The 27,889-nt window shown below is 42.6% G+C and overlaps 2 protein-coding genes across 3 annotated transcripts; both read left to right on the top strand.

The window, feature by feature from the left end:
• The first annotated feature begins 331 nt into the window (after positions 1-331).
• LOC139289191 (dnaJ homolog subfamily C member 16-like) lies at positions 332-4,906 on the top strand. 2 transcript variants are annotated; one of them, XM_070910731.1, is made up of 14 exons: positions 332-504; positions 583-649; positions 817-1,141; positions 1,263-1,447; positions 1,631-1,735; positions 1,848-2,006; positions 2,141-2,271; positions 2,440-2,623; positions 3,064-3,243; positions 3,360-3,436; positions 3,616-3,696; positions 3,868-3,957; positions 4,046-4,216; positions 4,322-4,906. In XM_070910731.1, the coding sequence occupies exons 1-14, from the start codon at positions 332-334 to the stop codon at positions 4,767-4,769; spliced, it is 2,376 nt and encodes a 791-aa protein (XP_070766832.1). In that variant the 3' UTR covers positions 4,770-4,906. The 2 variants fall into 2 exon arrangements, with proteins under 2 accessions (XP_070766832.1, XP_070766833.1); XM_070910732.1 differs by having other exon boundaries at positions 3,868-3,939; positions 4,043-4,216.
• Positions 4,907-9,531: 4,625 nt separating this feature from the next.
• On the top strand, positions 9,532-27,388 carry LOC139288684 (voltage-gated potassium channel subunit beta-2-like). The gene is made up of 15 exons (XM_070910056.1): positions 9,532-9,582; positions 13,674-14,014; positions 16,349-16,392; positions 17,397-17,434; positions 19,282-19,361; positions 21,940-21,984; positions 22,528-22,572; positions 23,214-23,257; positions 23,443-23,529; positions 24,070-24,155; positions 24,499-24,619; positions 24,964-25,058; positions 25,648-25,768; positions 26,288-26,376; positions 27,299-27,388. The coding sequence occupies exons 1-15, from the start codon at positions 9,532-9,534 to the stop codon at positions 27,386-27,388; spliced, it is 1,377 nt and encodes a 458-aa protein (XP_070766157.1).
• The last annotated feature ends 501 nt before the right edge of the window (positions 27,389-27,889 follow it).

The following is a 27,889-nucleotide window of genomic DNA, read 5'->3' on the forward strand; positions in this document are numbered from 1 at the left end:
AACTGCGTGAACGTTTTTATCCTCGAGGAATAACATTAATGTCACATCCCTGTGACATGTCAGCAGTATTATGATATTGTAATGTATGTTGCTGTATTAGTTAGCTGACATATATTACCTAGCTTCTGTATTTAGCATGCTGTAATGCCATTTTCACCATATCTAGCTACACGGTCATCATTTTGCATCATTACAAGGCTAACGTCAGTATGGAGGAAAGGCTGTTTCAGATTTGCATATCAGCCAAAGGCTGTGTCATGATTTCATGTCTGAACATCCTCAGATTTATGGTGATGGTTATAGTTCTTCTGATGTGTTAAAGGTAACTGTGATGGCAGGGTCAAAGATGTGTGTGCTGCTGGCTGTAGTGGTGGTCCTCTCAGTGCTGCTGACAGGACCAACCCATGCTGGGCCTGAGATGGACCCATACAAAATCTTGGGAGTAACCAGGAGTGCAAGCCAGGCTGAGATCAAGAAGGTCTATAAGCGTCTTGCAAAAGAATGGTAAATATTTTCACGGGACACTCACCTGTTTTCATAAAACTCCTTAATCTCTTAACTAATGAGCATCTTCTTCTCAAGGCATCCTGACAAAAACAAAAATCCAGGTGCTGAGGACATGTTTATCAAGATTACCAAATCTTATGAGGTTAGTCATTTTTTAAAAAGGAATTCATCAGTATATTGTGCGGCTGGCTGGTCCTTAACCTTTTGTATCATGTGGTATGTGTATGTGAGCTGTGATTAAAAAGCCAGTAGCATATGCATGAGAGGAAGAATTCTGCCATATTGATATTTGTTCTACCCAAAATCTAGATCCTGTCCAATGAGGACAAACGTGCCAATTACGACCGTTACGGGCAGACTGATGACACCCAGCCATACGGCAGCGGTCGTTATGGTCACCGTCAGGACAGCTTTTACTTTGACGAGTCCTTCTTCAACTTCCCCTTCAACAGCAAGAACCACAGGGACTTTGCCGACAGCAAGTACATATTGCACTTTAACCAGTATGTCAACGACGTGGTGCCTGACAGCTACAAGAGACCATACCTGATAAAGATCACTTCTGACTGGTGCTTCAGCTGCATCCACATCGAGCCTGTCTGGAAAGAGGTGGTCCAGGAGATGGAGACTCTAGGTTTGGAATGAACCTATAAATCATCTAAAATGATCCAGCAGCCCTGGCGTCTTTGAAATAGCGTATGGGGCGAGTTGAAAAGGTTGATATGAGTGTGTGTGTTGATACCTTGTCTTCGCAGGTGTCGGAATAGGTGTGGTGGATGTTGGCTATGAGAGACGGTTAGCCAATCACCTCGGTGCTCATCGCACCCCATCAATACTTGGAGTCATCAACGGCAAAGTGACGTTTTTCCATTATGCTGTCGCAAAGGAGCACCTGAGGCAGTTTGTAGAGGACCTTCTTCCTCAGAGACTTGTGGAGCGGGTAAATATCTGTCTGTCTTATGATAAACATTGCATATGCAGTGCATTGCAGGAAGCGTGACTAAAACTCCGCTTTATATGTAAAATGTAACGTAGGTGAACAGATTTATAATGGATGTACAGAAGATGGATTGGTAGCACACATCCAAAGTGAATGAAACGCTTTGCATTTTCTATATTTCAGGTCACCGACAAGAATGACCTGCAGTTCTTGAACAGCTGGCATGAGCTCAACAAGCCACACGTGCTTCTGTTCGACCAAGTGCCTGTAGTTCCTCTACTATACAAAGTAGGTGCAAGAGCCTTGCAGTTTTTTTTTTTTTTATGACAAATGTATTTCAGGTGCCACCAACAGTAATTGCATCACTAACATAAACATAATTATCTCTGCATCTCCATAGCTGACAGCTTTTGCTTATAAGGACTACTTGCAGTTTGGCTATGTGGACCAGGGCCTTGCAGAGACCGCCAATCTGCAGAAACAGTTCAATATTAACACTTACGCTCCAACCATGCTGGTCTTCAAAGAGAACACTGACAAGCCTGCTGACATTATACAGGTAAATCACAGCAGCAGGGAGCTGGTTGGGTTTAATTATGCAATGTCATCTATACACAGAACTAGTTGGAAATGTCAGCTCACTCTTTTTTTTTTCTTTTTTTTCTTCTATCTGGTTATGTTTGTTCTCTGCAGGCTAAAGGAATGAAAAAGCAAATTATCGATGAGTTCATGTCAAACAACAAATTTCTCCTTGTGCCACGGCTGGTCAATCAGAAGCTCTTTGATGAGCTCTGTCCTGTCAAACAGTTCCATAGACGCAGGAAGTAAGAGAGCCGGGCATTTCCTTTTTTAACATCTGTTCACACCTGATAAGTCAGAGACAACCAAACTGAATTCATTTTTTTTGTTGTTATTTCAACATCTTCTTTGAGGCATTTTAAGATATGTAGTTTGCATTCAGTGAGTTACTTTTATGTCTTTCCTCCCCTCAGATACTGTGTCCTGCTGATCACAGGTGACGAAGAGACCTTTACGTTCGGGAATCAGGTGTTTCTCTCATTTGCCTCGACCAATAACAAGGAAGTTGTGAGGTTTGCCTATGTGTACCAACGACTACAGCAACCTCTTTGCGACATCCTCATGCAGAACAAGGACAGTGCACAGACACCACCACAGGTACACTCCTACATGTCCAACACTGCAGCTGTCAGTTCCACCGTGAATCTACTGCACATATGGGGATTTGAGAATTGGCATCGCTTTAGGATATGCAATGTATGAAATTAATTGAGCGTATTTGTTTTAATCATCATGTATTAGCACGCAGATTTGAGACAATATAATACAAGAATTATTCCTCACTGCCAAAATGAACAGCTGAGAAAATATGTAAACAGAATAACCCCCCAAAAGAATATCTGACATACGTAAGGCGTAATTAAAAGACAAAAGTAAAACGGGGCATTCAAATGGGCCAAAAATAAATGGCCCAATATTATCTTATTTTCTAAAGAAGTCTCTGCAATAGACGTTTGACTTAATAACTCATGCTCCCATAAAAAGTGTATTATTCAAGATTCACATTAATGGGCCGGGTGTGTTTTTTCGTTACTCAGGTGGTGATCCTGGAGAGGCGTAATGCTGCAGGGAAGGCCTTGTTCAAGCCGGTGACGGCCTGGAACGGCAGTGAGGAAGACAAGCAGCGTCTTCTGGAGGAGCTGGAGCGACTTCAGAAGGACCCGTCCATCCTCATCCATGATGCCATGCTGCCTGAGCTCAACAACGAGTTTGCCTCTGTATGTTCCCTTTGAGTTAAAACAGTGGGTTTGAGCAATGCTTGTCTGTGCAAGCAAGTACTGTTAAATATCAAACCGCCAGTCCTGTTACTAAATGTAATACTCTCACTCTGTAGATGTTTGTAATCCGATGGATCTACGCATCTTACGATTACCTCTCTGAAGTCATGGATGATATTCTGCATAACAACTGGTGGGTACAAATCTTGAACTCTTAACTGACGTTTCATTTTGGATTCAGTAGTTTCACGGATATGTAAGAATTTGATGTTAAAGATTAAGTTTAATTTGCAAGCAAGCTTCCTTCCACCGTTTATGGAATAACACACTGATGTAAATACAGTGTTTCTTGACGTCTGTGATGATTTGCAGGCGTGAGATGATGCCTCTTCTGTCCCTCATCTTCTCTGCCTTGTTCATCTTGTTTGGAACTGTGGTCATCCAGGCCTTCAGGTTGGTTGCTTTACCACACACGTTGCACTAGACCGCCAAAACTGTAACTATATATGCTATACTATGTAGCTAAAGACAAGCCAAAGAAAACAAGGTAATAATGCTATTAATTTTACTCTTCTATGCCTGTGCATCCCCTTTGGGGAAAAAACCTTTTTTGTGTGTTTTCAGTGACTCAAGTGAAGATAAGCAGACTAAACCTAAGGCAAAAGATGGGACAAAAGCAGAAAATGGGTCACCAGGGACCGGTAGTACTTCAAGGCAAGACTGCATTACCTATCAACACTTTTATCGAGTGCAGGATTTATCGTCATGTTTTTAAGCTCTTTATTTTGGCTGTTGATTTTAGTCGGCCTCCCAAGAAGAATTTTGTGGAGGTGACGGAGCTGACGGACATCACTTACATGAGCAACCTGGTGAAGCTGAGGCCAGGACACATGAACATAGTGCTGGTGCTCACTGACGCCTCCAAGAACATCCTCCTTAGCAAGTTTGCCAAAGAGGTCTACTCCTTCACAGGGTAAGCTAAACGTTCACTTTTCCTTGTGTGGAACCAATAAAGTCCATTATTAAACAATCGTGTTCATAGATACTTATCACATTCATTCTTTCAACACTCTCCTAGGAGCCTGACGCTGCATTTCTCCTTCCTGAATATTGACAAGCACAGCGAGTGGATGTACACACTGCTGGAATATGCCCAGGACGCTACGCAGATTGATGCTGATGAGGACGACGGGGGCAACCACAAGATGGACTACACAGGCTACGTGCTCGCACTTAACGGCCACAAAAAGTACCTTTGTCTGTTTAAGCCCGTCTACACTGGGGAAGACCTTGACAGTAAGTCATCTGAGGATGAAGGGGCCACTTCAGGGGGGAGGTCGAGGTCCAGTTCGCGTGACGACCATGCGCCGCGCAAATCCAACCGATCCCGCAGCATATCCACCCTGCAGATCCACCACAAACTGGACCGCCTGGGGTTGTGGATGGAAAGGCTCATGGAGGGCACTTTGCCTCGCTACTACATTCCCGCCTGGCCAGGACTAGACAAGATCACCCCCAGCAAATAGATGGAGGCGAGGACTTTACCTACCGTCACACTCCCCTCGTGTTCTGCTGAAATTAGGCTAGAACTGCCTTTTTTGCACTTGAGATATTTAATAGGTACACATGTCTTTAAAGTTGGGTCAATATTACAGACTTGGCTTCAGTGCAACTACTGTGGGACAGCTCCTTTAGCGTACCCGTCTTAGGCTCATTGCATGCGGTTTTCAACTGTTAGTTGTCATATTTTATTCAGGCAAATGCTGCTGCTCCAGCCTTGTGAACAGAAAACTAAATCACTGTGGCCACCTGTACTCTCCTGCTGTCATGACCATCAGTCATATTCCCACACACTAAAGGGAGGCAGGATAACTACCTTCGTCTTCATCGATGAATACTGTGAATAGAGATGCATGTCTCTTACACTAAATGTCTTTGCCTTTTTATGCATCTCAGCCCTATTTTTTTTTTTTTCTTTTCTCCAATTATAGATTTTCTCTTGAATGCTGACTCGCTTGTGCAACATAGCATACTGCTATAATGACCTTGGACCTCAAGGGTTTCTCTATGTTCTTCCTGATCATGTGATTGCATTAGAAGAAAATGCTTGTTTTGTTACATGGAAACGGTTGGGGTTGTGATTTAAAATGTACTTCACTACAAGCAAGAATAATTTGGCAGCCTTATTTTATTTAACAAACCTCAGTTAGCCAGTAGCTTTATGTAGCAAACATAATGAACAGGCTGTCCCTTTCATTTTCTGAATGTTTTCCAAATGGCCACGATTGACTGATACATTACCATCATGTCATCTTGACTTGTGTAGACACGAAAGTGAAAGTTAGTGTGTGCTTGCTTGGTTTAATTATTTGTTTTGTCAACATTAAGTGTAAAGATGTCATGAATATAATTTTGTTATGTGATGTAAATATTGTACATAATCATATTATCTATAGGACCTGTATGTAATTTGAAAGATAAGCTGAATGTTTTACATGGATCTATCAAAATGCTGTAGTTATGTTTTTTTTTGTTTTGAGTTTTCATAAAGATTTTCTTTTACAAGTTGGTGTAAAAAAACGATTTCTGCTACTGTCAGATGTTTCAGTTGGTCTTAAATAGTGCATTTACCCTCTTGATGGTTGTAATAAAATGCTTTATGTTTGTTAATTATAACATAAATTTGCTTTTCTTACTACCTTATTTAGCAGGACAGCCTGGGCATTTGGTATTCAACAAGAAATCACTTGCCTTGAGTACCTGTGGCGTCATAGGGTGGAGACACCTCCACTAGACTTCATCCAACCATTCAGACCATGGCAGCCCTGATAATCTCAATCTAATTCTAATGAAAATAGCACATTTCAATAGCATCATTCATGGGCTCTCCAATCCCTCTGCTGACATTTGCCTCCTGCATGTACATGGCAGTTGTATGTGTGGAACTGGCGGAGAAAATCCTTGAATCCTTGAAAACTTGCAATGTGACAAGGTTGTGTCATCAGATGTTTTTAAAATCATAAAGGATAGTAGTAGACAATTTGTGAATTTGTACATTTGGTCGCACCATCAGCTCTTATAAAATAATTTGCTGTTAAATGCTCCTAAGTTGTTTCCATCCTGCTGGTTTGGGTGTTGGGTTTTGGCAAGGTCCAAATAGGGAACACATAATAACAGTGACAACGACTCCGTTCCATTCAAGTGTCCCAGTGTGGCAGTGAGCTAGCATGCCCTGCAGACTTTTGACATGTCACAGTAGGAAAAGCACTGGAGCAAATAATAACAATGAAAATAATGATGGCTGAATTCCATTTAGCTGCTTCTGTTCAGGGTCCTGGTGCACGTTGGCTCACTGTTATGCACGGGACTGCAGTTCTTGGCCATTGTTGTGAACATGGGAAAAAGACAAGCCTCATGATTTCACTGCAGGTTTTGCCTGGAGAGTAGATTTGTCTGAGAGTTGTCATTTGTACAAGCGCAGTTACTGTAATAAACATAGATTTGTTTGCAGATATTGCCAAGATGGACAGCTTATCTGTTGCAGTGTGTCCATAAGCCATCATTCTAACAAAATCATGTGAACCCCACTGTTAAACCCAGGCGTGGGGCGATATGAAAAAATTGTGTCAAATAAAAAATTCAAATCTCTGATTTTATGGTGTGAACAGGAACAAGCTGAAAATAGATGTGCCATTCTTATCCAAGACACTCCCCAAAGCTGACATCTTCTCCTCCAAGAAATCATTTGTTGTTTGTTTACTCATTGTGTCGTCTCAGTCAACATGTCTGTGAAATCTGGAATCGCCCAATGCATTCTGATTGAAATTATGGCTAAAAAACTATTTTGAGGTCACAATGATCTTTGACCTTTGAATAGGTGACACTTTTGACTCAGTGTCTGACCAACTGTGAAATATGGTCACAATCTCCCCTTCTGTTCCAGAGTTATGGTGTTGAATAATGGCCAGAAAGGTGTTTTTCCAGGACATCCATTAAAAATATTTGAAGAATCTTTTCATCTATTCTCTAGTTACGTGTTTTTTATGGTAATTTTGAGATCACAGTGACCTTTGACCTTTGACCACCAAATTCCAATCAGTTCATCCTTGAGTCCAAGTGCACATTTGTGCCAAATTCCCCTCAAGCCGTTCCTGGGACAGATGAACATACGGACAGATGGACATCCTGAAGACATAATACAAAATAAATAACAGATAAATAAAAACATTATAATGTTTGTACTTGGGTGTGTTTGAGTGGTTCTCAGTGCAAAAAACAGCGAGAGAGGAGGAGGAGGAGGATGGAGAGAGACAGCAAGTGCAGGAAGAAGCAGGTGAGAAAGAGGACATACCTCCAGGTATGCGTTAAGGCTTCCAGTTTGAAGCCTTAACGATCTGGCCTCTTCCTCCACTCACGTGTCCGGCTCCACAAGATAAAAACACACAGAACCTCTATGATCCGGTCTTCTCCTCAGGTCACGAGGCCATAAGACCAGAAAAAAAAAGAAAGACGCACCAAGCCTCAACAACATCCAGGTTAAACAATGTGAGCCCCCGGGGGGATGTGGGAAGGCCTCAGGCTTGTATACGCTCTACCCGTTGAGCTACCAGGGCTCCCTGATTTCAAACGTCATTTTAACAAACCTGGGATGGTGGGGAATGTAAGATATGATCAAAAAAGATCAGATCAACTACATTCATATTTACTAGTAAATACATCTGGATTTGCAAGCTCCAGGATGGATATGCAAATTATTCGCATATGTCCAGCATTACGAATGCCAAATATAAGCCAATATTTGTGTTTTAAAGTATTATTTACAGTTGCATCTAACTATTATTTTCATTATCGATTCATCTGTTAATGATGTTCTTGATTAATCAATTAGTAGTTGTTGAGAATGCTTATCGCCGTTTCCAAAAGCCCGAGGTGACTTCAAATGTCACGTTTTGTCTGACCAACAATCCAAAATATTCAGGTTACTATCTATTAAAACTAAAGAAACCTGAAAATGTTCACATTTGAAAAGCTGAAGTCAAATTAGATCAACTAATTTAAACAGTCTGGAAGAAGTTTTGGTGACTCTTTTACGAGCACCTCTAATCCAACAAGCTCACTTTCAGTATGTCAAGAGAATGCACTTGTCTCTAATGAGCTTCAGCCTGATTATAAAACTCTGACACTCTCAGTAGATAGAGAGCAGCTCATAAAAGCGCAGAAAACTGATGCTACTTTATCTTATTGTTTGTCACCACGGTCACATTACTTTAACTTCATCACATCTGAGCTTAACTTTTAAGAGTATATAGATAAATATAGATATATAGATAGATATAGAGTATAAAGTATCATGGAGACATGACAGTGATGTCCGCAACAACCACTGTCGTCCCATTTAGCCGCTTGTTAGCGGCCGCCTTTTTTAAGACACGTACTGACATATTTTATGTCACAGAACAAAACGTGAAAATCTCTCCAGCTTGTGTTAACCACAGACCTTATTTCAGCCTTCTAACCACAAACCCATTCAAAACACCCATTGACTTTGACTCATTCCTGCAGCACTCTATTCTGCCTGTCTGTTCCTGCCCGACCCTCTTACTGATGTCAAAGATTGAATCTTTATGTTTCCTGCACTGTGGATATAATCACATATATTCTTATTGGCGTGATTTGATGACATTTTTCCATTCCATCCATGTTAGTCTCTGCACAACTGTTTGCCCCCAGCTAGCCCCTATTGTCTACTACTCATTTAGTAAAATATTCTGGTTGGGAGGAGCCAGGCTGAAATCAAGGATGTATTAACTGTCTGATGTTAGTTATAGCCAGAGATGATCCAACGACAAGATTGTCAGAAATATTGGTTGGGACAATTCAGCCCCACGTTGACATTGTCAGGGACATCAACCAAATCTACACCTATGGTGGTTGTAGTTGCTATCCTTTTAATAAATGTCTGAAAAGAGATACACCACTGTTTGAAAAATCAAAATGACAGGCTTTTAGCTTGCTTTCTGCTGTAACAGATAATCACAAGCTTTTAGTGCAGATGCTTGTTTTAGTGCCAAGATAAATAATTTACTTGTGAGATTATTTTCTGGGCTCTGCAGTGCAGACGTGGCTGCTGATAGGGCCCTTTGTGTGCCACGTGACGAGGTAGGAGGGAGAGGAAAGCCATATTAACTCCTCCACCAACTACTTCTAAAGCAACCCAGAAGCCACTCTGCTTGGCATTAAGCTGAGTAAAACACATACTGCTTTATCTGGCCATCACCAAGAGCTATCATGAGCAGCGTAGTCCAGAATCCCTACATCGGCCGAACGCCAACCACTCGGGTGAGTAGCTCATAGTGTCGGGGATGGATTGATAGAGAATGGGATTGGTATCGCATGGATATGCTGCCCATGTCTGGAGTACTATGTGGAACCATGAAAAGGGGGAAGATCATGGTGGTCCAAGATAGTTCGACATCTAGTTCTCTGATGTGTTTTTTCCTCGTTCTTCCCTTTTTTTTGAGAAACCGCTGTTGTTCTGTTCAGTCTCAGTGAAAGTAGTTGGATGATACGATCTATCTTCGTCATCAGGATGTGGAAAGAGGGTCTTAAATTATTGAATGGCTGGGGATTTTCTAGTATACTTGCTCCAGCAGGTTAGGAAAAATGGAGAGAGCAGAGATTGTACTCTTGATTTATTTGCATATGTGAGGACATCATAAAGGTTGGATTTCATAGAAATCTAAAGTTAATATACAGCTGTATTTATAACGTGGGTGTATGAGCTTATGTATTGCAGTGTATATTTGCATTAAATACCCCCTCTCTTAGGCTTATAATATTCATTGTAAAAGCAGACATAAAGGATGATTAAACACAGCTAACTTTTGACTTGTACTATATGGAAAATAATATATAGATAATATTGGCTGCATCTGTGCCCCCAGCACTCCATACATGATTCATGATTCATATATTGTTTTCTTACAGTACATTGAAGGTTGTATTTTTCTTACCTCATCCAGCAGCATGTGGCGTCTTCACGGGTATCTTTTGCAGCACGGGACCGCTGGAAGTCAGTCTATATAATGACGTCATACTAAATGCTGCGACTCATTGTTTTTCATTCATTTCTAGCAACATTTTACACCAATTTTAGAATGTTTTACACTACAACAACAGCAGACTTGAACACCAACATATGTATGTCAAAGAAGCCACAGCAACTACACAGTGTAGCATGAAAATTACAAAGTGATAAGTAAATCCCCCGCTATCGCTATTGGTTCCGCCTGCTTCCCTGGCTGGTAATCTACTTTCAGATGACGATGGCCACTTCCCTTGGACTGTTCCAGGTCTCCGCTATCAGGACTGAGCGGGACCATGTGTGCAGCGGGCTTCAACCTCTTCTGTTGGGCTTGTCCACTTTGAAGGAGTCACAAGCAGCAACTTCTTGCAGTTACTACACCGAATCACGGGCCATTTCTCAGTTTCTAATACATGTGTGGATTAGAGGCACGCCTCCAGGGATGGGGTTTCTTCTTCTTCACTGCTTAACTCAGGTGGGGTGAATAAGGGAAAGACATACTGGCTGCTTGCGGTCTCCCCCAGCCTGTGTTTCAACATCCCAGATACCTCAATTCACTTTCAGATGCATCTAATATGTTGCTTAGAGGCACCTCTTCTCCCCAGGTTTGTGTGATGGAAGGCGCTGTCAAATGCACATTCTCACGTGCGCTATGAAATGCATGTTTGTCAGATGACCACATAGTGACAATGGTCAGGACTGATTTAAGATTCTTCACCGCTCATCCGGTGAAGAATCTTAAAACTTGTTTTTGTGCAGCTGGAACTGCACCGGAAACCACGAAAAACAACACTGGCTTCCACTTCCTCGCCCAGGCCCCCTGCAATGTCAGCCGTCATTTTTTCTGGAGCACACCTGGTTTCTACGTGAGGTGGCGCATCTGGACTGGGATGGGATGCTCTGTCAGCTTAGTCGTCTCATCACATCAACTCGTCTTGCTGAGAGCTTGAGCGTCTCTCAGGCCCACCTCTTGAGTCCTTGGAGCAAGCAAGCTTGGGTATTTTGTCCGTCTAGACTTTGCCCCTTTCAGCTCCTTTCCACAGCTAGAGGGCGGGGGATCTCTGTGCTCTGTCCACTCACCCTTCCTGCCTACAGTAGATATCAGTGAGGGTGCGACGAGAGCTCACGTTATCAGCCAGATTAACCCTGGGAGCCTGGATGAATTGGCTGACGTTATCCACTCAAGACAGCATTTTTCTACATTAGCAATCTGTCCGCATTAGCAAGCAAGCTACGTGAACTTTGTGTTGGGCTCTGTGTTTTGGTGGGTGCCGGCCTTTTTTTGACGGCAGCGGACTGAGCTGAACATGGAGTTGAAGAGAGGTTAAGCACTCGGGAGCCCGCAGAACGTCCTTTACATAAAAATCAGTCCACAGGCTGTTACAGGAAACCGAGAAAGTCGGGTCTCATTTTGTGTTACACTTACACACATTGGCAATAAAAAGCGATTAATACAAGTAAATTACTGCATATTGTTACATACGGTACCTTCAAAGGGCAAAGCATGCACAAAAGAGAAATAGTAGCTACTGGATGTGTGTGCCGAGGCGGAGCCTTAAGAGAGTAAACCAATAGCAAAGTCTGTTGGAAGGACGAGCATGTACGCATTGAACTGGAATTACACACAGGTAACTAGTATTTCAGCCCTCACTGATGTGAATAAAAGAGAGAAAAAGCTGTGTGCAGCATGCTCTCGCTTTATGGTTCCAGTAAGCAGTGTCCAAGTTACCCTCAATCAGGGGGTCTGGTATCCTGAGCAGTGCAAACCTCAGTTGATTTTTAATCTCCTGAACGAGATCAGTTTGCAAACCCACACCCTTCAAAGCTCAGTGCCAGTCCCGCAGTGATCTCTGAATTCAGTTCTAGATCTGTCCCGTTAATATATGGCTTGTTGTAATCAAACAGGCTCAGAGCTGTTGCTGGGCAGTTATGGCAAAATCTGTCAGGTGTCAGGGTACTGTAGGGGTGCACAACGACCAAATAACAAAAATAAATACATACAAAAAAAAGAGGAAGTGACATGTGCAGATTGCAGATTGCTATGTTTTCGATGAATTGAGTTCACCTGCTTAGACCAACTCATTGGCAGAGACGCACACTCCGACCTCTCAGCTGGTACAGTGTGAATACTTTCATTATCTATTTAAATTCCTGATGTGGCTCGTAACTGACTTTGGGGCTTTTCTAACCAGCAAATCTCCAAAAGCCATTTTGTACTTGTTTGTTTAATTTAGAGTTTGCTCAACTATAACCGACAGTGCCAGGATGCCAGCAGTTGTGACACCTGAAAATGCGTCTCACAGTGAACAGCCAGCTGCTGCTGGTCGCATTTTCTGTGCTGCTATTCACCTGTCAACAATTCAACATGCATATAAACCTCACAGTAAAGATGAATAGGAAATACTTTGCTTAAAAATGGATTTTGATTGGTTGCTCTGTCAGGAGGAACCATTTCCTCTGCCTATGAAGACAAAAGCCAACTTCTTGATGTCACGTTTTCATTTTGTAGAAACACGATCTCACAAGGGAAGCATGAAATAAAATATAAATGTGGGATGAGAAAAAGTTAAAAGAATGTTTTATGTGGAGTATTTAATTTTTTTAAATTGTATGTGAATCATTTACAATGAGAAGCATCTACAGAAGGCACATTTATTGAACAGCTATTGCTATTAAATATTATAGTTTTGATTTATTTTTTGAACCGAAGTGTGTGAGCTGTGTATGAGTCTATTGTGTCCAATTCACTCAATTGAACACCATCAGTGTAACGGTGACTATCTAAGCCTATGTGTTTGTCTTCTTGTCTGATACTCTGTAACAATTCAGCAGAGAAGTTCACTGTGAAACTGTCTGCTCTCAAAAGATCATCTTGTCTTTCAATTCTTCCTTCAGCCAACAGTGCTATGTCTCCCCAAAGTGAATTATGCTCATGCATGCCACAATTCCACAGATGTCTACCCAGACACCTAGTGTGTGAGTATGGATTTGCACTGTTTTAAACAGCACTGTCGTGCATGTGTGCATGTTCGTCTTTCCATCCGCACAGACAAACAGCAAAGCACATCAGTCCTTCGCATACAATACTTAACTCACCCATAAATGATTGAGTGTTTATACTTCAATAATGCAGACAGCAGAGACAGAGCACAGACCATGAAACACAGCGGTGAATATGTTACAAGCCATGATGCACATGGCAGTGGGAAGGGTGGAGAAGAGTGTTAGGATTGTCCTGATGATTGACCGACCCACTCACATCGGTGGAGCTGGTGTCTAAAGTCATGGCTTTATCACACTCCGGTTTGATTGTGACACCAGATTTTGTTTCCTCATCAACTTCCAGATGCCCAAGCCCGGGGGCGGTGGAGGGGTGCCACCCGGGAGCCGAGACAGCAGTGGGATATGTCGAAGCAGTAGCATCAGCAGTGGAAGTGGCGGGTCTGGAGGCAAGATACTGTCCCTGTCGTCCATGAGTGAGAGTGTGCACAGTGGCCTGAGCTGTTTCTTGTCAGAGCAAGCACTGGAGCAGGAAGAGAGGCAGCAGCGCAGTAGCCAGTTAGCAGAGTTTCAGCGCCTGAGAGAGGTTCGCGCAGCCGCTCAGCTCAAAAACCTGGAGGATTTCCTTAGGATGAACCATGTCTCACTGAGGGACAGCATGTCTTATGCCACTGGCATGATTTACAGGTAAGATGAGCTCAGGGCTATAACTGTATTTTGGATATATACGCTGTATATAATATATAAAACACAGTTACAGCCTCAGGCTAAGATGTGAAAGTTTGAAAGTGGCCAAAATAAATCTAAAATATAAATCTACGACCAACCAAACACGTAATTAAGGAGTCATGCTGTGAGCTTTAAATATGTGAATTTCATATCAAGAACAATCTGTGTTTCCCCTAATAACAGTTTCCCTAAAGAAAGAAATAAAAGGATCACCTGTCCTCCTGGTGAAAGATGACAGCCATTCTGTGAAGTCAGCTGTGGCACACGTATACATTACACGTCTGCTGCCTGTTTGCCAGACGCATTGTAGTTGTCGTCAGTTTAGATTAAGACTATGCTACAGATGTTTTAAAACCCATTTTTTCAGCATTTAAATAAAAAACAAACTTGTTTGTAAGCTGGGGATGTCCAGATCACGTTTTTTTTTTGGCATAGATCCCGATCCAAGTCCTTTAATATTGGATATCTGATTGAGTCCAATCCAATACTTAAATTTACTAAAATATTGATGTATCTGACACATTAAAGAAAAAAGCAGTTGTGGCCTACTTAATATGACACACCTTATTTTTCCACAAGTTACCCCACATACTGAAGGGCCTGGTCCAAAACATTTTCGTTTTGTAATCTTAAATTACTGAAATGACAAAAATGAAGGATGAATTTGGAGGAAATTGGAAGGACGCGGTTCGCCGGAGAGAGGACATATCACTCTGTTGTTGTTGGAACTACAAAACCTCTCTGTCCACTCACGATTTCAATGTGCTGTTACAGAGTGGAGCTTCCTCCCTCACTTTCCTGAGCAGACACCGGCTGCAGAGAGCAATTCAACCAGATGACACACAAGTTTAATGCTGTCCTAACGTTAAGTACCGACAGCTGTTATGGCCTGCCTCTGGCAAAGTTTGTCTTTTTAACCGGTTAAAGCGACAATCAGCTCATGCTAAACAGGAGAAGCTGCTGGCTGGCTCTTTGCTAACGGGAATTAGCGTTGGAGCATGGTGAATCTGTCACTCAAATCATTTTTCACATTCACACGCCCCCCACATGGAGCCGAATGTTCGCACTATAGAGCCCAGCTTTCAAACAGGAGAGCAGCGATGCAACACTAGCAGAGTACAGTAAAGAGAGGGTCGGATTTTGATCTGCTTTATTTTATACTGGCCCATCAAAAATATGCGTATATCTTCATCTCTCCCTCTCTTCATCTAACTCTGTATATCTCTCTCTCTATGAGAATCCCCTGTATTCAAAAATCACTTGAAGACCTACCTCTTCTGAGAGACCTTACTCCCTCAACTTGTCGTTTGGCATTTATGCGTTCACGTCATGCAACTTCGGCCTTTTGTCATTTGAGTCAGGTGGAACGTGGAACTGAGGATTGCATCTCATTCGTATGTCACTTTGGACAAAAACATCTGGCAAATGAATAAATGTAAGTGAATGAAGGACCAATTAGTGCTTTTCATTGCAAAAACGCCATCTGCTCATTCCACTTCTTTCCAGCAGGATGGGGAGAGGGGGCGGTACTTCTAGCGTGGGTAATGTGTGCTCAAACATAGCAACCTGAATGATTCAGAGTGGACTGCTAGGAGGAAGTCCATGTTGGTGTCTGATAGAGAAAGACCGGGCATGGTCAAAATTAGTGTTTGTTGTTTCATGTCCTTTGTCGTCTGCTTCTAGGACACTACTCTAGTCTTGTGTTGGTGACTGCAGTGGGGCACTTTCATCTGTATATGCAGCGGGAGAGTAGTGTATTTAGTTTGCCAATCTGGCACATCATAAAATGCCAGGCCATCCTCATTTTTACCAGCCACCGGCAACTGAAGCTGTGGCAAGTAATGGGCACAGAGATTGCTATCTGCAGGAAGAAGGCTCAGCAGTCTATCTTATGGAATCCTGAAGGAGACTATCAGTGGTGTAGGAGGTTCTCGTTAATGTCTGACTGAAAGAGTCTGACGCTTTCAGTCGGGAGTCTTTGTCTTCTTGTCTGATACTGAAACGAAGGATCAAGGCATGAAAAACTACTGTCTGCAACAAAACTAGATCCCCATCATCGGGCTTGTCAGTGAGTGAGCCTCAGGATGACGCTTTTAGTAGCAACGGGGTTGGATTGATTGGCTGGATAGGTCCTGAACCTGGCTCGACTTTTGCAGTGTGATGCCATAGAGCAGTTAACTGGGCACGGCCTATAGGCATGTGACAGCCAACAGCAGAAATTCAAATGTGATATGATATATACTTTATATAACTTGCTGTTCTCACTGGACTGTGATTTTTTTTTGTCAACAGAAATCTGGGCAAATCGGGGCTGAGGGTGTCCTGTCTTGGATTAGGTGAGTGTGACATATACATGCATCTACGATAACAATAAGACCATGAACATCGATGGACTGAAGGAGCACTAAACTGTTTCAAGTATAATTCAGCCTGCAAATCAACATTTTTGAGTTATCGTGCTGTTAGGAAAGCTAACTGGCTGGACCCCAAACTGCAAACACAAGAATACAGGCGGTGCAGGTTCAGAGTTCTGAAACAATGATTTATTGTTAAATGGGGGAGAGAGAAAGTTCCGGGGGATTCGTAGTGCAGGCTGGATGCCGTGGAACTGAAGCAGGCGTGAGCCAGAGAGAAGGCCGAGCTGAGAGGGGGTTCTGGGGGGGGATCGTGGAGGAGGCTGGAAGCCGTGGTGGTTGGAGCAGGCGAGGGCCGGGGAGAGAGCTGACAGGGCCGGAGATCCACAGGAACGGAGCGGAGACGAGGAGGAGGTAGGCAGGCAGGTGCAGGTGAACCAGGGTCTGGGAGACGTAGAGAGAACAGGCATAAATCACAGAGTCCGAACAGGTTATCTTGAGCACAAGGAGCCTCACGAAACACGGTAGGTAACGGACGATCTGGAGATGAGCGGAGAGCTGAGCCGGTCTTTTATACTGGAGAGGTGTGGCTTGATTGGATGATCTGAAGCAGGTGTGTGGACAGGTGAACTGGAGTAACCTCCTTGTCTCCGCTCGGTGGCAACTCTCCAAGACAGACAGGGAGAGAGAGAAGAAAGACAGGGAGACAAACTGGGGACCCTGACACATGCGTTTCTCCAGCTGTGTTCTTAATTCTCCCTCAGCGTTTTATTCAGTAACATTCCAGAAATCCACAGCTGGCACAGCACGGATTCACCATCATTAATTACTTCCATTTTTCACCAAACACATGGATTTGGACACAAATAACGTTCTGCTCTGGCAAATCTTTGCCTCCACACTGTCAAATGTCGGCTTGCGAACTGAAAAATCCCAGATCCTCTGCTGCCACGCACAGCAAGTGTAATCATTTGATTTTTGTCCAGGCACGTGGGTTACCTTTGGAGGCCAGATAACGGATGAGGTAGGAGAGAACACCTGAACACCTGTACAGTCTCATGTAATCCAGGCTCAAGTTGAACAGGGTGGAACGATGATAGAGTGGTTTCACCAAGTAAAATGCATGGATGTCAATCTGTATCTCCACTGACAAGGGAAGCGTTTTTCATCTTATCCACTCAGGTGTTTAGCCTTTGAAATGTAAAACTTTAAACACGTCGACAAAGCATGTTTTATCATGTTTCAGCTCAATATGTCTTTGATGGTAAATTTACACACACCGTTTTTAGCCACGCTAGTCGTGTCCACCTCTTGGTCCAGACTGAAATGTATCTACATATCTTTCCACTAATGGATGAATTGCAATGTGGTACAGACGTTCATGGTTCCCACAAGATGCACCGTAATAACTTTGGTGATCCCATGATTGTTTTTCCAGTCACAAGTTGCGTGTCTAGTACTCTTTATTATGAGGAGTGCATCATGACTATACCTTCTCACTGTAAGTAAAAATACAAGCCTTTTTTACTACTAATAAAGAAACATTGTATAGCCACCATCTCATTGTCTTAAATGTAATGGCTTATATAGGAACATAATCCTTCTTCCCTTCATGTATCCAGACTTAACTTTTACATTTTAAGATTGTAAAAGACATCAATTAATCAATGACAGAGATCAATTCACCAAGCAATCATCAAGCTTAATTGATTGATGGAGAGGTGCGACTGTTTACGTAACGGCTTACGTTTCAAAGTAAAGGTTCAGTTTAAGTGTCACAATGAATAAACGGCTTACAATTTCGTGAGCACTCAACGTCAGAGGCTGAGCATCTGTTGCATCGTCAACCTAAACATGTGAAATGTTGAAATAAAACAGAGAAGGCAAAAGGTGTTAAAGACATTATACCATTATTATTGAGCACTCACCCTGCTGATGAGTTGAGAGAATTATAGAGGCGTGTGAGATGTATTTTTTGCCAACAGATAAAAACTGCGTACAAGTTACCTGAAGACAATGGTCGCTTACACCTGCGATGAGCTACTGGATTACTGTCCTGGAGCTGGAGTTCCTTGGGCATTGATGCCAGAGGACATATGGAGATACTGTCACTGCGGCAGGAAGGACGGTGTGAAGGTCAGAGAAAGGATCGAGAGGCACGAGAAATTGAAATGTCATTGTCATTGTGGGACTTCATATGCAACAAGGGAGAATAAAATCCTGGACCTCTTGTATATCAACAATAAGGGGGCATATAGCTTGTCTTCCCTCCCCCCACTCAGACCACAACCTGATACACCTCAAAGCCACCTGCAAACCATTGGTGATGCAACAGATGGCCAGCACAAGGACTGTGAAGGTCTGGTCTGACCCTCCAGGAGTGTTTCCATGTCACAATGGTCCCTCCTCTACTTCCTAACCCTCTACTTTTGGTACCCTTGCTCGGACCGCACCCATCTTCAAATTCTGCCTTCATCTTGATCTCAATTACACACCTGCAAAGTTTTGTGACTGCATCTTCAACAGTTGTGACACTATCGTGTTGACAGAATCTGTCCAGAGACAGACACCTGGCAAAGTAATCCTCTGAGGAAAACTCAGGGATCACCAAACTCATTAGGATTCATCCTCTGGGGACCTTGAATATCTTTCCAAAATAGTACAAATATGGCAATCCATCTTTCCATTGTTCCTATAGCCACGCCACCACAATAACTCAAATGTCTTTCTTAAATAGGCTATATAATGAAGCACTTCTTGATATAACTGCCTTTTGAAGAACCTTTCAACTTGACAGCAGAAAGATATTCTCGCATGCAAAACAGTTTCACACTTTGCTCATCTTTATTATCTCAAATTTTGCTGTTGAAGGTGGCAGAGGAGCTGATGACTTTGGCATATGAGAGTGGAATCAATCTGTTTGACACAGCTGAAGTGTATACTGCTGGAAAGTAAGTACGGCCCCCTTTTAAACTTGTCATTCCAAGTCTCTCATATCAGGATGAAATCAAGTTGTGGTTAACACACTTTGGGTTTACACTTGGCCACATGCATGCGTCACCGTTGGCCAAATCGCGAATCTTCAGATGCTTACTAAGAGCAAAAAATGCCAGAGGAAGAACCATTTGTGCACGTCAGCAGTTTAGTTACAATGATAAACAATAACTAACAAACACAAATGTAGGGAAGCCTGGCCGCAGGGTCAAGGAAGGTGATAGGAGGGGGACTCAAGAGACTTTATGAAAGTCTAAATTAATTAAAGCTCAGCTCCCTCATCTCAGGAAGAAAACAACTCGTATCAAATTAACTTCAGGCAGCATCACATGCACATAGCTAAACAGACATGCTCTCCCAACTGACAAAGAACAACTCCTTTTCAATAGGAGGGGCCTCAGGGTTTTCTAAGTCTGTCAGCTAAATCAGGTAAATGACAAAATGTTACTTGATTCAGTAAACATATATATATATATATATATATATATATATATATGATAGTGAGCAGGGTAAACAATATAGAATGTACACGATATGATAAGTACTTGAAACTGTCTGGTGTAAGAAAGCCCCCCCATGGTGGAAAACCATTAACTGGCCTACAACCTGAATGTGTTTTATTGCGGGTTTGATAAGCCCACATTCACACTCCTCACCCACTCCAGCTCACATAACACATGTCCGACTGCACCCCCTGCAACCTGCTACCCTCTCCCCACTGACCCCCCACCTGCACTCATGATCTGTAGAGAGGATGTGTGTTGGCTATTTCAGAGACAGAAGATCAGGACGGCACCAGGCCCAGATCGGCTTGTCGCCCTCCTGTCTGAAATTCTGTGCTGACCATCTGGCCCCCATCCTCACTCAGATCACTGGAGTCCCCTCCTGCTTCAAATGCTCCACAGTCATCCTAAAGAAACCCTTGATCACAGGACTGAATGACTACAGACCTGTCGCCCTGATGCCAGAGGTCATGAAGTCCTTTGAGAGACTGATGTTGGCCCACCTGAAGGACATCCCAGGGTCCCTGCTGGACCCCCTGCAGTTTGCCTACCAGGCAAACAGGTCAATGGATGATGCGGTCAAAATGGGACTGCACTACATCCTGCAAGACCTCCACTCCACAGGGACATATGCAAGGATCCTGTTTGTGGACTTCAGCTCGGTGTTCAACACCATCATACCAGTAGTCCTCCACCTCAAACTCACCCTGCTCACTGTGCCCACCCCCACCTGTCAGAGGATCACAAACATCCTGACAGACAGGGAGCAGCAGGTGAGGCTGTGGAAACAGCACCGGCGCTCCATATTGATGTGTGCTGCACCTCAGGGAACCAGATTGTCAAACTAATTAATGGACGACGAAACAGTCCCCTGCGTCATCGGAGACGCTGATGAGCCTGGGAAGGGTGGTAAGATGGTAAGGGCGGGATCCTATTGGTGTTTACATGGCCTCCATTTTTCTCACAGATGCATAACTGTTGTAAGTATTGTTTTAGCACAATCTTACCCCTTATAGATAACGGATGCACATGTGAAGCAGTCTGCAGTGTAGTTCATAAACCTCACTGATAAACCACACAAGATGAATTACATAAAATAATTATCAGGTAAAAGTTAGCTTTTAGTTCCACCTCCACATGCATGCCCCCCTCTGTCTTGATTGCTCATGCATGTGCCCTTTCTATTTCTCTCCCTCTCTCCTCTCCTTCTCTCCAACCTGTGTTCAACCAGGGTCGGTGGGAGGCTCGTGAAGGAGAGACTCGGATAGACCCTAACCCGTATCACACATTTGTTGCTCAGGGCCCAACAGTTCAATGTTCAGGTTTAAAATTCACAAAACACCTGTAGCTCCACTTGGCTTCCTTTTACAAATGTACATCGATATGTTGGCAAAAAAAGAGGATTTTTGAGAATCCTAGGTAGCTCCTAACATCCAACAAACAACCCAAAAAGTCATGTTTAAACTCATGGTAACACGCCTTTTCAATGTAAGAAGAAATCATTCTGATACAAAAACGGAAGAATCTCTCCATATACAACCCCATCATTATATAGTAACATTCCTTCATCTAATCTGTTCTATTCATAATGACCCCGGTTGCCATTATGCAGGGCAAATGACCATTGAGGAGTCATATTGAAGCACCAGAATTTGCCTTCCATTGTACCTTTCCATTGCTAGTGCACATTCTGGAGCTAAGGGACCGATAAATATGAAACCACTCAGTAGTTCACAACAACTTAAGCTACATAACAGAAAATGGTAAATTGATATGATGCTACTTTTGCTTGAATTAATGTTCATTTGTTTACAGTTTACATTGCTAATTCATTATTCTGTTAATAAGATAAGTGTATGTCTAGATAACTGGTTGTTAAGGGAAAAATGCATGAACGGTCAATGTGTAACTTTGTATGGTTTATTAAATTTATTACATTTCATACACACACACACACACACACACACACATTTATTTTGTTTATTAAAGAAACATCAAACATCTCTCTCTCTCTGCTTATCTCCTTTCCCAGGGCTGAAGTTGTGTTGGGAAATATCATAAAGAAGAAAGGATGGAGGTAGGAGTTTTCAGATCGTGTGTCTTGTTTGTGCAGAAGTGTAATCTTAAAACTAGTAGTATCATTTTAGAAGGTTCAGTTTAAAACTTATATCCACAACTTTTTATTCCTTAAATTATTTTATTGCATTGTCATCTGCATGGATAAGAGTTGCCAGACAGGCAAATGTATTATAGTTGAACTGCAACATGCATAGACAAGTACTTGTTACTTTGTGTTTTGTTTTTATTGTATGTATTGTGTAACAGGATGTAGTTGTCACTTGTTCGTATTTCTGTATATACTTTCTCCACTATACTTTATGCTCTAAAAGTTCAAAATACAATACAACAAAGACTGCATGGTATTTGAATGTCAACAGAAATGAAACATATTCAATATTGAATCTCCTATTAGATTATATCGTTTTTGTGTTGAATTAGGTAATGTTCTTGATAATATATTATATTTTTGTCATTGAGATAATAGTTTCCAGGTGTCGTGTTTGAAAGAAGGAAACTACCACAGTCTGATTTCTATTTTTATATATGTTCTCACATGCAGGCGTTCCAGTTTAGTCATCACCACCAAAATCTTCTGGGGCGGAAAGTATGTATAGTTATCTTTTTCCATCCTTCTCTCTCTCTCTCTCTCTCTCTCTCTCTCTCTCTCTCTCTCTCTCTCTCTCTTTCTGTATCTCTCTCTCTGTCTCTCTCTCTCTCTCTCTCTCTCTGTCTCTCCTTCTTTCTCCCTTTCTATGATTGCAATGGATGAAATAGGCTCCCTACTAACCACAAGGTATTAGAAGGACGCACTTAAGTGGAGGTAACATTACATTATCTGTTTACAGATGCTGACAAACCCCACTGTGGCTGTGCTTAGACACTTTCTGTGCTAGCTGGCAATGTTATCTGTTTGAAGGCAAAGCAAGTTTGGTTTACACACACACACAGAGTGGTGACAAAAACAGACTATCAGGCATGTTTTTGTCCCTTTTGTCCCATATTTTCCAGCATTGATGCATATAAAGTCTTAAGAAAAGCAACACTTGTTTGACTGATGACACAACCAATGTGTGTTGCACTTTACAGCATCAGTGCACTGCAGTGCACAGAGGGCATGTCAAGTGCTAGATTTTCTCTATAGTCTTAGACCATTCAGAATACCCCCATCAATCATGTTATTTTGTCAAAATATGAAAATACTAAATCCAATCTTGAGTTCTGAAATGAAAGATGTTTGTTTTTCAGAGCAGAAATGGAAAGGGGATTGTCCAGAAAACATATAATCGAAGGTAAGATTTTTAACTACCATTGTAAATAATTAAGACGAGCACCTTGTCATGATAACAAAAACTACATTTATTTGTTTGAAATAGAGCACAACCAAGTTGTTCATAGCTGCATGCGCCACCATAGCCACATAACCTCAGATTGCTTATATATGACCCATTAACATGTAATTATCGTTATACAACAGGTCTAAGAGCATCACTAGACAGACTTCAGCTGGAGTACATAGACGTGGTTTTCGCGAATCGACCAGATCCTAACACACCTATAGAAGGTGGGTGTGCATTTCCTCCCACAGATCACAGATCAGTCTTTGCATTCTATGGTGGGGAAATTATACTGACTTTGTGTTAAGCGGGGCTGAGCCAGTGAACCCAAGTGCAGACTCAGATGAGGAGGCAGGTAAGAGGAAAACTGGATGTTTATTATTTATAAAGGGCAAGCGTGGAAGTGGCTGGGCTGAGTAATAGCTCTAGTATTAGCACACCTGTCTCCACTCACAATAAGACTTGGGAATGCTGGTAGTCCAGATTACATTCTATTTTTGTGAATCAAGGTGTGAAACATTACATAGAACACATTATCCGACATTGTTTGTGTGACAATCGAGTCCAATCACATTTCATCCCCTTTAAAAGCAGCACTCTCCCTGCCACGACAGGTTGAATGTGAGACGTCGAAGATGTGCAGAGTCGCAAGCGTGAATATATAGAACGAACGAACATCCACACAATAACCACAAGTACTGTCTTCTGTAGTCTGTCTGATGATTGCTGAAGCTTGGCAACCTGGCTAATATTGACTGTTTTGGTAGAGACGGTGAGGGCAATGACCCACGTGATCAACCAGGGGATGGCCATGTATTGGGGGACATCACGATGGACCTCCATGGAGATCATGGTGAGTTCACACACGTTTCAAAATAGCCTGAAGATGCATTCATGGGTCCATTTGGTTCCTTCAAACCGAGATACGACCCACGGCCTGAGTTGGTACCAGGTCCAAATTATTTTCAGTCTAAACAGGTCAAGAGATGCCATTGTTGGTCTATCTGTTTGGGTCTATTCCGGTCCCCCACATTTTGATTTTCTGATTATCCTTGGGTCTATTAGAGATCAGGTTTCTTTTCATTGTTTTTTTGGGTTAGGGTAAGTTTTCCATCAGTCTGTTTTTGATCAGGTCAAGATTTTGGATCCATGAAGACATGTGTGTGGTGGTAAATTGTTCCCTGTATTCGCTGTAGGAGGCATACTCGGTGGCACGGCAGTTCAACCAGATCCCACCCATCTGTGAACAGGCAGAGTACCACATGTTCCAGAGGGAGAAAGTTGAAGTGCAACTCCCTGATCTCTACCACAAGATAGGTAAATAGCTGTCATAGTCTGTGAGGAAATCTGTACCAATGATTACGCTAATGAAGAACTCACCCTCTTCATTAGTATTATGTGTTATTATGTATTTTGTTTAGAAGATACTGAATCAGCCATGCTAATGGCCACTCTTTGTTTGGGAAATTAGAGTGGTGGGCTGCCATTTAATGTTAATTTTTGTTTCTTCAATAAGAATTTAACCTCCCCCCAGTGCATCTAGGAGGTACAGTCCCCCTCCTAGTCCCCCATATCGTAAAACTGCAAATAACATTGAACATTAGAAATGTGCTTAGTGTGATTTGGTCCATTACAATGCCTGTTTTGTTTATGGCATGCAGGGATTGGAGCTATGACATGGTCTCCACTGGCCTGTGGGATCATCTCAGGGAAGTACGACAGTGGGATCCCCCCTTATTCACGTGCCTCACTTAAGGTAACTCTCCTATTTCTACTACTACTCATTATGTCATTCTATTGTGTCACACCCCTCTGACCAATTAACCTGTCACTCATTCATCTGATTACTCTTGATCTTCATCCACTTGTTTGGCTAAAACCTACTTCCCTTATACCAATAATCCTACTAGCGATCACGTTGGAGAGAAAACAGCCAATCAGAAATTCACGTAATAGCAAGCAAACAAGTACATTTTATCACAGAATAGATTTTACATTGGAACTACTTTCTATTGAAGGGATAGTTGCTGTTAGTGTTGGGGAAACTACTTTGAAACTGTAGCCAATGAAGCTACAAGCTACAGTGCTGGTTAGCCCCACCTGCAGTCGGAGGTTGACAGAACGGAGCACAAAGTGAGTGAGACCAGCACCAGACCAGTTCTAACTCCATTGACCAGCTCTCCAGGGAACAGGTCAGCTCCCAGTCTCGCCCTCTCTCTCCCTCTCTGATCCGTTCCGTCAAACCAACCTGCTGCTTTATTCTCTCCTGAATCAGAAGGGGGGGGGGTGACTCTGTGGTCTATAACACAGTCATAGTCAGCTCTGTTCTGTGCTGTCTGCAACAGGGTTATCAGTGGATGAAGGACAAGATCCTGAGTGAGGAGGGGCACCGTCAGCAGGTGAAGCTAAAAGAATTGCAGGCAGTTGCTGAGCGACTAGGCTGCACTCTGCCCCAACTGGCCATTGGTAAAACAAACCTGTAGTTTGTTGCTCTGTCTTTACGTCCATCATGTCCCACTGCGTATCTTGTCTGGAATACCTGGTGTGTCTGTCTTTGTCACGATAGCCTGTTATCGGTTAACTCTTCATTACACATTACAGCCAATTCTATCCTCTATTCTATGTTTCACTAATTCTCCCGAATGCCACCTTTAATTCCCCATGTATTGTGTTAACCTGTAACGTATGTAGATGTCCTGCATTGGTTCATTAAAAAAAGTCTTTCAGTATTTTTTCCATAAGATGGATAAAGAACAAGTGAGAAAACCCCATCAGTCATTCATGAAACATGCAGCATGTAGAAATATTTAGTGAATCATACACATGACTTCACCTGTACAAATGTGTCCAGCACACACACACTGCCTGTTGTAATTCCCTATCCAGTGTGTTGTAGTCCAGATGACTTCGCTCTTTACCTCCACACAACAATGGCTGCTGAAGGATTGCATTCACCCTTTCTTCCTTTGTTGCAAATTCCCACAGCCTGGTGCCTGAGGAACGAAGGTGTGAACTCTGTCCTGCTGGGAGCTTCCAGAACTGACCAGCTGATGGAGAATATCAGAGCAATACAGGTCAGGAAGCACACAGGCAGCAGCCGGATCCACTTATAATAATAGTTCAATAACCACGGCGAACATTAAATGGCCTTGGGTCAGTGTTTGGACTGCTTTAGGTCGCTTTTCACACCTGTTGTTAAGTTTACTTGGTACCCACCGAAGAAATATATGATCCATTGTTGCTTTTTAGTTCTGGTCCGAGCAGCTGGAAGGATTTTAATGTGAAACATCTGCGCAGGAAGTACGGAAATTTTCTTGACCAAACTAAAAAAAAAGAAAGAAAAGTAGAACCCACTGTGATTTATTATCACTTTGGCTCTCTATGTTAGCAGTGTGTGTGGGTTTTTTTTCCACTTTTATTCAAGTTGTGCTTTCCTCCGACGCACCTGTCACGCATTCAGGTGTGCTGAGATTTTTTTCAGTGTCTTCATAAATGATCACTGCAAGTCTCTACAGCTTCTACCTCTGTCTGGCTTTCATTCGATTAAAAATATATACATTTTTCGATCGGTTTGAAACTTATTTGGTGGTTCACAAGGTGCGCTCATTGAGCGGTGAGTTATCAGACCGCTCAGTGGTGTCATACAGTATATAAATCGTGTCATTGTATACAACAACGATACAATATAGAGGCTAAATAAAGGAACGGTTCATAGTTAAAACTTTGCTTTGACATCTTCCCATGGTAACCTCGCTGTATGATTTCCCTGTTGGTGCCTGAGCCCCAAAGCACCCACAGGAGTAGCACTGAAGATCACGATCAGCTGTTGAGCTCAAATGACAGCAAAGACAACTAGAACCAAATGGGCAAACACACCAGAGTTGTCAGAGACACTCAGACGTAAAGGCCTGCCTCTAATATAATGCTGTTTCTAGTAAAGTAAATAAAGTGTGACTGTGTTATTACAGTCATCCTTTCTCTCCTCTCATTCCACAGGTTCTTCCGAAGTTATCGCTGTCCATTGCATCTGAGGTGGATAACATATTGGGAAACAAGCCCTATAGTAAAAAGGACTTCCGATCCTAAGAGCACCAGTCATGAACTGCCACGCCGTCCTCTGTCTTTTTAAAAGCTGCCTGAGAATGAGAGACAGCGACACACACGAGCCATATAGCCGTTTACGAGAGTGTAGAATCCAAAAGGAGCGAAGAAATGGGCCATTACTCGTTCCACCAAGTCAACGCACACGTCAGTCTACTTTTGTGATCACATGTGCACTTACTGCCACTCAAGTTCTGTGATATGCAATTTGTATTCTAGCAGTTGGAACCACTACTGGTTCCTACTACTGTTCTAAGCAGCTGAGCCACTGACGCACTACAGACACCAGCCAGTCGTTGAGTACGATGCAGCTTGGTGTACCTAACCAGTCTTCTTCACTGTCTTTGTAAACGTGTAACTTATGAAATTATTTTGTGTGCAATTAAACACATGTTGCACAAGGCCTGTAAAGCTACTGAGCACAAAGCATTATGGTGTGATGCATTAGCCTTTCCAGTGTTATGACAACAGGCATGCTTAAACACT

This window comes from Enoplosus armatus, chromosome 8 (genome assembly GCF_043641665.1).
Source record: "Enoplosus armatus isolate fEnoArm2 chromosome 8, fEnoArm2.hap1, whole genome shotgun sequence".
In the NCBI taxonomy this organism is placed as follows: Eukaryota; Metazoa; Chordata; class Actinopteri; order Centrarchiformes; family Enoplosidae; genus Enoplosus; species Enoplosus armatus.